Source organism: Gastrolobium bilobum, unplaced genomic scaffold (genome assembly GCF_033153095.1).
Source record: "Gastrolobium bilobum isolate Gb01-03AN ecotype WA unplaced genomic scaffold, APGP_CSIRO_Gbil_v1 utg45527, whole genome shotgun sequence".
Classification (NCBI taxonomy): Eukaryota; Viridiplantae; Streptophyta; class Magnoliopsida; order Fabales; family Fabaceae; genus Gastrolobium; species Gastrolobium bilobum.
Window position 1 is genome coordinate 33,711 of NW_026895914.1, and position 13,961 is coordinate 47,671.

Genomic DNA, 13,961 nt, shown 5'->3' on the forward strand with positions numbered 1-13,961 from the left:
GTTATATACGAATCTTAGCAAAAATAAAATAAACCTACCTACCAATATATATAAATATATATATATAGGGGTTTACATTTCTGTAGCTGTTATACGTGCAGCAATCAAATCCTTGCCATATGCTTTTGAAAGCATTAAATGTGAGGGATCATAACCATACAAATGATGAAAGCATTAAATGTGGGAAATCATAATCATACACTTGTCTTTGTTGTACATAAAGCGATTGTAGAAATAATTTTACCATATATATATATATATATATAAACCATTATAGAACACAGCAAAATATTTTGTTGATACCGTTTAGGGTAAGGAAATCAAAGACCACCAATACTCATAAAACTAGTTGTCAGCTGATATTAATTTCTTTTTCTTTTACAAAACTTCAATTTTGTAAATCCTTGCTTATTGTAATTAAGATCTAGAAGCCCCACAAATTAGTATCGATTTCAAAATCCCTCCAATCGAGCGGTATTTTCATATCACTTGACGATACATTCACAAACTTCTTCAATCTCTCGCTTACTTTGGTCACTCCAAACTGAAGATAAGATTGAGGAATCTGCATAAACCCATAAACAAAGAGAGAAAAATGATTAGAATTCTCAAAATTATAGGACTAGTTATATGTTAAAACGAACAAACACATGTATTATATGTTAAAACAAACAAACACATATATTTCGATCCTTTCCATTATCATTTTTGCAAAAGATTTAAAATCTTAATCTTAAATTAGTCCGAATAGAATTGTCTCGTATGGAAGATACATGTGGTTTATCCAAAAAAGAAAGAAAGAACAAACACACGAAGATGAAGGGAAAACAATCATGTGATATAGATACATACCTCAGCATGCACAACATGAAGCATTGAATCTCCGGCCAGTGAGGAATTGGCAGACTTGAAAAAGGGTATTCTAATATATTATAGAATTGTAAATAATCTGTACAAAGGGTTCTCTATTTATAGAGAATATTTGACCTACTTTTAACCTAATGGGCTTGGCCCAATACAACAAAGGGCTTGGCCCAATACAACAATAAATAACTAAATAAAAACTAAATAATAACTAAATCAATATTATTTACAACACTCCCCCTCAAGCTGAGGAATAAATATTTATCATTCCCAGCTTGCTAGTAAGTTCTTGAAATCTGTCTGAAGGAAGCCCCTTTGTTAATAGATCAGCCAATTGACGCCCAGTGGGAATGTATGGAGTGGTAATCAACCCGCTATCAAGTTTCTCTTTGATGAAATGACGGTCAACCTCAATATGTTTAGTCCGATCATGTTGAACTGGATTATGAGCTATACAAATAGCGGACTTATTATCACATAGCAGCTTCATAGGTCCCTCACATTTTATTTTGAGATCATCAAGAACAATTTTCAGCCACAGTAACTCACAAATGCCTTGAGCCATAGCTCAAAATTCAGCTTCTGCACTTGATCTGGCAACCACATCTTGTTTCTTACTTCTCCATGTCACCAAGTTACCGCAAAGAAACATGCAATAACCAGTGGTAGAACGACGGTCAGTCACGGATCCAGCATAATCAGCATCTGTGTAGACTTCTAAAGATAGATTGCCATCACTTTGGAATAACAATCCTTTACCAGGAGTACCTTTAAGATACTGAAGAATTCTCTCTACTGCCTGCATGTGTTTTTCTTTTGGATCGTGCATAAACTGACTGACAACACTAACAGCATAAGCTAGGTCTGGTCTAGTATGGGCCAGATATATCAATTTCCCAACTAGCCGTTGATATTGTCCTTTATCAACTGGAGGACTCTCTTCTTCATAGCCCATCTTGTGATTCTGCTCAATAGGAGTATTAGAGGGTTTACACCCGAGCTTTCCTGCTTCTTTGAGAAGATCAAGAACATATTTCCTCTGGCTGATAAAAATTCCTTTGCTTGAATGAGCTACTTCTATCCCTAGGAAATATCTCAGTTTCCCAAGGTCTTTGATTTCAAACTCAGAGGCAAGCCGTGTTTGCAGAATCTGTCTCTCCACAAAATCATCATCTGTGATAATAATATCATCAACATATACAAGGAGCACAGTAAGCTTCCCATTTTGGGAGTGCTTGAAGAAAAGAGTGTGATCTCCTTGGCTCTGTCTGTATCCTAAGGTCATCATAACCTTAGTAAATCTTCCAAACCAAGCACGAGGTGACTGCTTCAATCCATACAAGGCCTTTTTTAATCTACAAACTTTATTTTCCCCCTTCACAGAATCAAAACCAGGCGGGATTTCCATGTAGACTTCTTCTTCTGACTCACCATTGAGGAAAGCATTTTTCACATCAAATTGATTTATATCCCAATTGTAATGGGCAGCAAGGGATAACAAGATTCTCACTGTATTCATCTTTGCAACTGGAGCAAAGGTTTCTTCATAATCAATGCCATAGGTTTGAGTGTAACCTTTGGCCACTAATCGAGCCTTATATCTCTCAAGAGTGCCATCAGAATTATATTTCAGGGTATAAACCCATCTGCACCCTACTGCTTTCTTTCCGTTGGGTCTATCAATAACCTCCCATGTTTTATTTTTCTCCAAAGCATTCATCTCCTCTTGCATGGCTTGAGCCCAATTCCTATCTTTCAAGGCTTCATGTACTGATTTTGGGATTGCAATAGAATCTAGTGCTGAAACAAAGCTTTTGTGCTGCACAGAAAGATTAGCAGAGGAAACAAAGTGGGAGATAGGGTATTGAGTACAAGAGGGACAGGAGGAACAAGTTTTCTTGTGACAAGATCTTTTTCCTTTTCTAAGAGCAATAGGTAAGTCATCAGAAGTAGAAGCAATGGGTAAGTCATTAGAGATATCAGAAGAAATAGACAAATCATGAGAGGAAATAATATTAGAATCAGAAACAGGAGATTCAGAAGAAATAGGAGATTCAGGACTTACCAGTGGTTCAGACGATTGAGGTTGCTGGTGAGACAGTATGGGTTGTATCTCAGGTGTATTTGAAGGTTCTGACACACCAGGAGCAGACACACTAGGAAGAGAGAAGATTGATCCAGACTCAAAGAAGGAAGGGGACGAGTCTTCTGAAGAACTATTCTCCCCCTGACGATGAGGACCCAGGAAATAAGATTCAGATTCTTGAAAGGTGACATCCATAGAAACAAAAAATTTCCGACTTGGTGGATGATAACACTTGTACCCTTTTTTATAAGAGTTATAACCAAGGAAGACACACTTAAGAGCCCTAGGATCCAACTTACTCCGATGTTGTTTATGAACATGGACAAAGGCAACACATCCAAACACTCTTGGTGGAAGGCTCTGCAATATGGGAACAGAAGGAAAGAAGGAAGTCATGGAATGAATAGGACTGATATTGTTAAGGACCCGTGAAGGTAAACGGTTGATCAAAAAAGTTGCAGCTAATACTGCTTCTCCCCATAAGAACTAGGAACAGATGTCTGAAAAAGTAGTGCTCTAGCAACTTCAAGAAGGTGACGATTTTTCCTTTCAGCAACCCCATTTTGTTGAGGGGTATCAACACATGTGAGCTCATGAATCATACCTCTGTCTGAAATGAATTGTGACAGGCGTTGATTGACGTACTCAGTACCATTATCAGATCTGAGTCTTTTAATACCCTTACCAAACTGAGTCTCAACCATGTGATGAAACCGAATAAATATCTCTGGTACTTCAGACTTGTCTTTCATCAAGTATATCCATGTTATCCGAGTACAATCGTCAATAAAAGAAACAAACCACCTAGCACCTGAAACACTGTGCACTTTAGAAGGGCCCCAAACATCAGAATGGATAAGAGAAAAAGGTTCTCTGCTTTTAATAGTGCTAGAAGGAAATGACACTCGATGGTGTTTTGCAAATTCACAAACATCACAATGAAAGGTCTCAACCGACTTATTGAGAAACAGAGAGGGGAACATAGACTTCAAAAGACTAAATGGTGGATGCCCGAGACGCTTGTGATGGAGCCAAATCATAGACTCTGCAGTAGAAGGATGACGTGTCATTAATAACTGATTTTTGCTAGCATGGTCTGGAAGGAGATGATACAACCCATCCTGTTCATTAGCAACTCCAATTGTCTTCTTCGTGGTAAGATCCTGAATAAGACAATGAGAAGGAAAAAATGTGATAGAACAATTCAAATCAGTTGTAAGTTTTTGAGTGGAGATAAGATTAGTAGAAAGCTGAGGAACATAAAGAACATTTTTAAGAAACAAGGAAGGTTGAATTTGAATGTTACCAGAACCAATAACTGATTTATGAGATCCATCAGCTACGGATATAGTATGACTACCAACAGTAGGATGATAAGAACAAAATAACTCAGTACGACAAGCCATATGATCAGCTGCACCAGAATCCAAAATCCATGAGGTTTTAAAATCAGTGCAAGAAGCAAGAAGAGATATAGAACGTGTGCTCTTACCAGATAAGATCGAAGAACTATCATGCTCAGCCATTCTTTAACAAAAAAAGTTAACAACCAGCGATAAAATCAACCAAACAGAATATCAAATGACCTCTGATCAGAAAAATAATTATAGATCCAGACAGAAGACAAGAAGACGAGAAGAATGGTGGTGGTCCGGTCCAAAAACACGGCCGCACGCGCCTCCACGCGCCGGAGAAAGGAGCTGCGCGTGGGATTCACTCGCCGGGAAAGGGGCGGCGCGTGGATGGGCTTCGCCGGCTGAGATTTTTATGGTGTGGTCGTCCGGTGAGCGCACACCTGTCTGTGGGTGGTCGCGGTTGAAAAGTCGCCGGAAAGTGGTCCAAACGGTGAAGACAGATCTGATTGGAGGCGATCGGAGGTGTTTTGGTCGTTTGTGGCGGAGGAACACTGCGTAGAATGATAGATCGGAGGAAAAATAAGGTCAACAATGGTCCCCTTGGTCCAAAAGGTCCCCGGAAAAATTTTCCGGTGGCGGCTAATGGCGGCAAGAGGCAAAGAAATTAGGGTTTTGTTAAAAAAGAAGATAATATGTGCGGAAGCAAAGCCCTCAGATCGAGAGCTCTGATACCAACTTGAGAAAGGGTTTTGTTAAAAAAGAAGATAATATGTGCGGAAGCAAAACCCTCAGATCGAAAGCTCTGATACCAACTTGAAAAAGGGTATTCTGATATATTATAGAATTGTAAATAATCTGTACAAAGGGTTCTCTATTTATAGAGAATATTTGACCTACTTTTAACCTAATGGGCTTGGCCCAATACAACAAAGGGTTTGACCCAATACAACAATAAATGACTAAATAAAAACTAAATAATAACTAAATCAATATTATTTACAACAGGCAGTCTTGACCTCTATGTTCTCTTCATGAAGTATGCGAATGATTTCATAGAAAATGAACCGGGTTTCTAACCCACAAGTCAGAACAAGTTCTAGACAAGAACCCATTTCGTGAACTTCAAGCTGTGGCGATTTTGGGCAGCTAGTTGTAGCAGAAGAACTAGAGCAGCAACTACGTGATCTCTTCTTTTCCCCTAAGCTCTCTTTCTTCTCTTGAGCCATCTTCACCTTCCCTTCTAGGATCTTTATGTATTTGATTGCCTCATCTACTTGGTCAATTAATGGTAACGCTTCCTGCAACAACTTTTAATGATAAATAATTTATGTGCTCGAACTAGACTTCGTGTTTGTATAATTTCTGATGAAGCAACGAAAAACTAAAAAAACAAGCACAATATAATATGAATCCATGCATGATTAATTAATGGGGAGAAGAAAGATAGAAACCTTGGGGTTATAGTTAGGAAGAAGAGAATTGAGTTTGGAGTAAAGCATCTTCATATGGTTTCTTCTGCTTTTCTCTATGACCCTTCTTTCAACCTTGGTTGAAGAAGAAGGAGGTTTATTTCCCAGTTGATCCATTGATTTTTTTTTCACCCCTTAATTTCTAAGGTGTGTTTACGATAATCTAATTAAGAGCCTCGGAAGATGAATTGATGAATTGTGTTGTGTGCGTGCATGTGCCTACAATCCTACTATATATATGTGCGTGTGCAGAGTAGTGACAGACACTAACAGTGAGGAGAGCATATTTTATGCTCCTGTCGAAGAGCGAGAATGAAATAGAAGAGAAAAAAAAATTTAATTTTTTTTAAATTAAGTGTTAAAATTAGAGGTGGCAAAGTGGGCAGTCCGTCCCGCCACGCCCCGCCATCAATCCACCAAAAAATGAGTCGGCCCGCTCCGTCCCGCTTTTGAAAGTGGGTTGAAAAACTCAGCTCGTCCCGCCCCGCCTCGTTTGCCAACTCGTCCATCCCGAACCTATTTTACACTGACCCGCCTCGGCCTGCCTATGCCCGCCATCAACTCGTCAAAAAATGAACTCGCTCCGCTTTTAAGATGAATTGAAAAATTCAACCCACCCCCTTTGACGGATTGAACGGATTAGCCCACCGAGCCGAGTCCTTTTTGCCAATCTAGTTAAAATATCAATTGAAGTAGCACGGTAAAAAAAAAAAATTTAACAGTAAGAGGTGAGTGTGTGTAAGTGAACAGTGTTGAACTTTAACCACCAAATTAGGAAAGTGGAAAGTTTGATATGCCATGTCGTAAACGTCACCTTGTTGACTCTGCAGCAGCCGAGTCATTTGCCGTCGAGGTAGAAATTTTCAAAACTTACACGCGTGGCTTTTTTGGACTTTCTGTGTTCTGTCCGTACATGGTCTGTGCCAACGCGTGTAACAATAACGCACACTTTTGAGTTCTGTTATCACGGCGCAACAACTGCAAAATTGCTTCTTGTAACTGAAAAATTATTGGTTCCAGTTTGAGAAATAATTTTTTCTATAAAATTATATGGATAAAATCAGGGTTTGATATTTATTATTTTAAATGACATAAGTTATATTATTTTAAGAGAAAGATAGACACAAAAAATAAAAATTATGGGAGAAAGAAAGTGGATGGTTTTTTTTAATTTAAATTTTAAATAAAAAAAATATTTTGTGTCTATCTCTCTTGAAAAGACATAACTTTATGTCATTTAAAATAACAAACACTTTTTCTATTAGATTAATATAATCGATCCTTATATCTTCTCTTTCAAATTAGGGAGTTTTGTACAATAGGATTTCACTTTTTAGAGTCAATTAGTCTTTAGTTACAAGGAAGCCAAAATCATTAAAATTATACTCACACATTTCAACTAATGATCAAAAAGTAAACAAAGGAGAGCGGAATGCTAAGACATGCCTTCCTATAGTCGTTTGAAAATGTTAAATGTTAAATTTGAATATCCGACGTATGTAAATACTTATGATATAACTCTTTTCTACTAAAGGCTTGGGCCAATAAAAAATGAGCAGAAAGTATAATGCGTGTAAAAAAAAAAAAATTAATCCAAATATCATATTTTTAATGGAAAGAACATATGCTCCTTGAATACTGAAAGTTCTCGTATACAAAAAAAAAGTGCCTTTACCAATCTTAGATTGGTACAGCGATCTAGATTTTTCGTCCATCAAACAGCAAAAAGTAAACAAACAACTAAATTTAGATTTCACCGTTTATACCCTGCAGATTCATTCCCCTGAAGAATTTAGCATTCCAAGCAAAAATCCACAGGTTTCATGTGAATTTATTGAACAAGTGCCTATGCTCATTATATGACCGAGTTCTGACATTTCGTAATCAATCCCATGTGCTTAAGCCAACAAGTACCTATTTTCCTTTGTTTCATTTTCGTTCTCATTTTAACAGGTTCAGCCAATTCAACATGTTGCATGATGTGATGTCTATGAGTGTGCTACTACGAAGTTAGCAAAAGCAAAAGTCATTACTTTTTCCAGCAGCATGGAGGAAATCATCTGGAAGCATATAGACTTTAATTAGAAGGAAATCAAAACTCATTATCTTATTTGACAGAATTTTATGAAATTTTATCACAAATTCTTGCGTCGCAAGTAAATTTCGTCACAAATTTCTGTGTTCTAAGTTTATTTGTGACAAAATTTGATTAGTTGTGTCAAAAATAATCATTTATGACAAAATTTATGACGAAATTTTTCATCACAAATAAACTTTTCTGATGCAACTCCTCTTTATTAATAAATGAGTAAATACCCTTTTTAGTCCCGGGAAATATCCACGAAGCCCTTTTCAGTCCCTAGCAATAAAAAAGGACAAATTGGTCCCTGAAATAACAAAAAAGAGGCTATGTTCATCCTTCTGTTAACTCCCACCTAACGACCCAACTAACGGTGCACAGTTGGCACGTTAGTTTGCTGACGCGACTTGGATGTGGGATACCGTGGAAGACGAGACGACGACGTTTTGGTCCCTGTCAAAACCACGAGGGCCATTTTGGTCCATGTCAAAATGCACGAGGACGTTTTTAGTCCCTCACAAAAAGCACGGGGCCCTTATTGGTCCCTAACCAGAGAAAAATAGGCGCATGACTTCATTGCTTTTCTATGCAGTCCAATTTTGCAAAACAAAAGTGCATTACATCAGAAACAGGAGTGCAATCCATTTGTTCATCACAAAGTAAAATACTCCTTCTTGTCATTTTATTTCAATGAAGTTTGTGTTTCTAACTGAAGTTTCGACCTTATTAACGATTATTCATTTCTTTTTCAATGCTAATTAAGCTTCCCACTTTGTTAAAAGGGATTCTTGGCTCTTGCAATCAGCTTTTACGATCCCTAGAATACTATGAACTGCTTTAATTCTCTTAGTTTGTATAAGATATAGTGTTATGTGATTTACGAACAATATCTTCAGTAGTGTAGCATTACAATTATACTATTTATTTTTCTATAAAAGATAATTGCATGATTGTTGATATTTAAATACAGAGAAAGATTAGAGAAGAAGCCAGGTAAATGATTGTTGATAATTGCAATGCATGGCAGTTGACTGGACTGCAGCAGTTGGTAGTTCTCAGCCACATGAAGGTAACTTGAGAGGAAGCAACCAACCTCCATCAAATCCACAACAGACAAATGAGCTGTTGAGTAATGAAACAATGAATGGAGCAACCAGTGGCACACGAAGCAGATTATTGGCCTTCATGAGCACACCTGGTTTTAAGCCACCAAGGCCTGCCTCAAGAAAATGACATGCTGCTGTATATGACCAGGGAGTAGTGCATGAGCCAACTGAGAAGGGTTTATTATTATGTGACTGACTTTTTTTGAAAATTCTGGCCATTATGTATTTGGAGGTCTTATTATGTCAATGTTTTTTTTGTAAATTCTGTCCATATTGTATTAGAGGCCTTTCTTTTAATTCCTGGCAGTTGGCTTTATTTTGTAATGCTACATCCATGTCTTCAAATATAATGATACTCAAATCATGTTCCAGCTATTATGTTTCACAGGGTTGATGAATGTTTAAGTTTACCATTTTTGATGTTTTTTTAACTAATATACGTAGTTGTAGTTCTTGTACATCCATGTCTTCCGGTTTAACAAATTGGACTGCATACAAATCCAATTTAATGGCATGTTCCTGTTTTGCAAAATTGGATTGCACTCCTGTTTCTGATGTAGTTTTATAAAATTGGACTGCATAGAAAAGCAATGAAGTCATGTGCCTATTTTTCTCTGGTTAGGTACCAATAAGGGCCCCGTGCTTTTTGTCAGGGACTAAAAACGTCCTCGTGCATTTTGACAGGGATCAAAATGGCCCTCGTGGTTTTGACAAGGACCAAAACGTCGTCGTCTCGTCTTCCACGATGTCCCACATCCAAGCCGCGTCAGCAAACTAACGTGCCAACTGTGCACCGTTAGTTGGGCCGTTAGGTGGGAGTTAACAGAAGGATGAACGTGGCCTCTTTTTTGTTATTTCAGAGACCAATTTGTCCCCTTTTTATTGTTAGGAACTGAAAAGGGCTTCGTGAATATTGTCAGGGACTAAAAATGATATTTACTCTTAATAAATTCAATCTCAATTTGAATCAAGGAAATCATGTAAGGGTTTTCTGATGCAACTCCTCTTACGTTAAAGTTGTTTTTTTTTCTTTTCAATCATTCTTCTGAACCTGTCAATTGTGGAAAGAAAAAAATAAGCAATTTTAAAGATATAATTATGTATTCTTGAAATATATAATTAAAAAACAGAAAAATTTTCTGCAGTTAATGCAGATAAGTTATAAGCATTTACTTCCAAAACAACGTCATTTTGGGATTGAAAGATTAAAAAATTATATTTATAAAGACTATAATAATCCTGAAATAAATTAAAATTACAAAAACACCATGATTTTCGTCCCAAAACGACGTCGTATTGAGCTTACTGGAGATAAATTATCTGCAGCAACTGCAGAAAAAGCGAACCCATTAGAAAAGGTAGATGGATATAAACTTATTTCAAATGGTTGAAATATATATATATATATATATATATATATATATATATATATATATATATATATATATATATCGACTTAAGTCTAAATGGTCTTATAAGTATATTGAATTTAAAAAATTAAATACACAGTAAAAAGAAAAACGATTGTTTGATTACCGATAAAATGGAAAATGGAATCATAAAAAACATGGAAAATTCTTGAAAAAATAGGTGAAGTTAAATTCTTAGAATTTTTAATTTATTAGTAACAACTAATAACTTAATATTTTTCATAATTTAACTTTATTTGGAATTACAATTTGCACATATACTTTTAATATTATTTACTTTTATGAATAAATAAAAATATACTTTTAAAATAAATAAAACTAAAATATATCTTGGGTTTTAAAGAGCTTTCAAGCAGTGTTTTAAAACATCGTCACGCCTCGGGATCGATCCCGCTGGATCACTGACCCCCTTTTCCTGAGGGTTGGTGTCAACAGTTAGACCATGCATGCATGTTGACTCCTCTTACCCCCAAAACCTAGCCAAGTCTCGGTGACTCCCGGGTCAGAGGGTAACTGCATTTTTTTATAAAAAAAAATGTACACCCGAAACGACTTCGCTTAGTGTGTAAAACAAAAAATTAAAAACTCGGTGTTGCCTAGATCTAGAACTATATATGAAATCTGAATCGTTCTTCTTCTTCTTTTTTGATCTTCTCTCCCAGATCTAGACCCAATCTCCCTGATCTAGTGATCTCCTCCGCCTCTCCTTTGTCGTGATGGTGGTTCCTCCTATCCTCTCCGATCTTCTCTCTCCTTCTCCTCGCTGTGCTAATTTTCCTCTTCCCACTGTTGATTCGTCGCGTCAACGCCTCTCCTCCACCGTTCTCTCTTAGGTAAGAGATCTCCTTTCACATTTTGTTGCATAATTTTTTTGCGTGACTTCAATTTTCAATTGTTGTTGTTTGTGACTTCAAATGATACAGAGAAGTTCATTCCAATATTTCAAGAAGCAATAAATTTTTTTGAAGGGGAAGGTATATTTCTTTAAAGGCTATTATTTTATTCTCTCTCTGATGACATTCTTTCTCTAGATTCCAGACAAATTTTTATGGTGTAGTGCACTGCTCCAGTGGATCAATGAAAGTGGATTGGGAGAAAGTAAAGGATGACAAATTTTTATTTAGAAGGCATGGAGTTGACATAATGAATGTTGTATGTAGTTTTCTATGGTGATGTTTGAGAAACTAAAATATCCAGATAACTAACTAGGTTCAATGGAGTAATTTGTATAATCTAGTGTGTGCTATAATTGAGATTTTGGAAAACTAGTACTTATTTGATGGTTGTGGATGTAATTGGTTGAATTAGGTTAAGTACATATTTTGAATTTTGATGATTGATAGTTTGATTTTTTTAAATTTTTTATATAGGATATATATTTATATTTTTTTAATATATAAAACTAGACCAGCGAAGTGATCCCGTAATCCATCACCTTAGGCCGAATCGATGGTCGGGCCGAATTTTTAAACACTGCTTTCAAGTAGGGGTGTGCAAAGAAACTAGTTCACTTGTCCTGTTCTTGATCTAACCTTGACCTGACCCATAAAGACCTGCATTTTTTGAACTGGTTTAAATACTGATCCACTTTTATTTGGGTCAGTTTTAGACCTGACTTGTTTTAATATTGACCCAATGACCCAAAACTTGACTCATATCCATTATGTGAAAAAAAAAATCACAATTACATTAAAAGAAATGTTTAACGTAAAACAATTACGTCAAAAGTTTTTACGGAAAATATTTTCATAAAAAAATTTCGAAAAATTTTTTGACGAAAAATATTTTCATCAAAATTTGTGATTAAAAATATTTCTGTAAAAAAATTTGACGAAATTTTTTATTTGTCAAATTTTTTTACGAAATCTAAATTTCGTTAAAATATTTCACAAAAAAATATATTCATCAAAAATTTCGACGAAACACATTTCCATCGAAATTTTTTGACGGAAAAAAATTTCATCAAAATTCTTTACAGATTTTAAATTTCGACGGAAACATTTTCGTTAAACTTTTTGTCAAAAAAAAAAAAAAAATTGTCGAAATTTTTAGCGAAACACATTTCTATCGAAAATTTTGGACTAAATATTTTCGTCAAGTTTTTTGATAAATAATATTTCCATAAAAATTTTCAACGAAACAAATTTCTCTAAAAAAATTTCGTAAAAATTTTTGACAAAAAATATTTCGATAATAAATTTTGACGGAAAAAATATTCTGTCAAAATTCTTTAGAGAATCTAAATTTCGTCGAAAGTTTCGAATGAAACATTTGCTTCAAAACAATTTTCATCGAAAATTTTGACGAAACACATTTCCATAAAAAAAATTTGACGGAAAAAATTTTTATCAAAATTCTTTACAGATTTCAAATTTCGGCGAAAGATTTCAACAGTAAAATTTTCGTTAAACTTTTTGACAAAAAAAAATTTCGTCTAAATTTTTAGCAAAACACATTTCCTTCGAAAATTTTCAACTAAATATTTTCGTCAAGTTTTTTGATATAAAATATTTCCATCAAAATTTTCAGCGGAACACATTTCTGTATAAAAATAATCGTAAAAAATTTTGACAAAAAATATTTCAATAAAAAATTTTGACGAAAAAAATATTCTGTCAAAATTTTTTAGAGAATCTAAATTTCGTCGAAAGTTTCGGATGAAACATTTTCCTCGAATCAATTTTCGTCAGAATACATTCCCATCGAAATTTTGAAAGAAAAACATTCCGTCAAAATTTTTGTCAGAATTCTTTTTTCGTTTAAAACATTGGATGGAAGAAATCATTTTCGTCAAAACTTTTGACGGAAACTAAATTTTGATAGGAATTTTTTTGTGTAAAAATTTTCATTAGAGAAAAATTTTTGTCGTTTTTCGACAAAAAGTATTCCGACGAAAAAATAAATTTGTGATGAAATTTTCGTCGTTTGCAACGTAGAAATTTCGACAAAATTTTGTGAGGAAACCAAGTCAAAAACGGGTCAGGTCAGATTTGACCCACTTCAGAAACCAAGTCAGACCCACTTTAAAAACCAAGTCAGGTCAGATCCGATCCAGTTCTGAACTAGTTCAACAAAATCCAAACCAAGTCAGACCTGACTTGGATCAAATTAAAGCGGGTCGGGTTAAAATACCTGACCTATAAAAACTAAGTTGGGTCGAGTCGGACAAAAACCTGACCCGACCTGACCCATGCACAACCCTACTTTCAAGACATGTTAGCCTATATTTTTTAATGGGAAGGTTATATTTACAAACTTTTTGTTTACAAACTACACTATGTTCTCCCAGGAGAACACTAGGTTACACTATGTTCTCCTGGGAGTACATAGTGTAATTTGTAAAAATTTGTAAAAAAAGTTAGTAAATGAATCCTTCCTTATTTTAAAAAAAAATATTTTTGTAAATATTATTTTTAATATTAATATCTTCTTAATCGCTATGAGCAAGATTGATTTGCTTTCTTACTTTGCTTTTTCTTTTTCCTTTTTTTCAATGGATTGCCCATTTTATATAAAAGAAAAATTGAAGTCAACAAAAGAAGTCGTGAAAGGAACAAACATGTGCAGTCCC

The 13,961-nt window shown here is 35.2% G+C and overlaps 1 protein-coding gene across 1 annotated transcript; it reads right to left on the bottom strand.

The window, feature by feature from the left end:
- Positions 1-424: 424 nt before the first annotated feature.
- Positions 425-5,891, bottom strand: LOC133296796 (transcription factor bHLH162-like). The gene is made up of 4 exons (XM_061495854.1): positions 5,757-5,891; positions 5,313-5,612; positions 853-906; positions 425-565 (listed from the first exon to the last, which is right to left on the bottom strand). The coding sequence occupies exons 1-4, from the start codon at positions 5,889-5,891 to the stop codon at positions 425-427; spliced, it is 630 nt and encodes a 209-aa protein (XP_061351838.1).
- Positions 5,892-13,961: the final 8,070 nt, after the last annotated feature.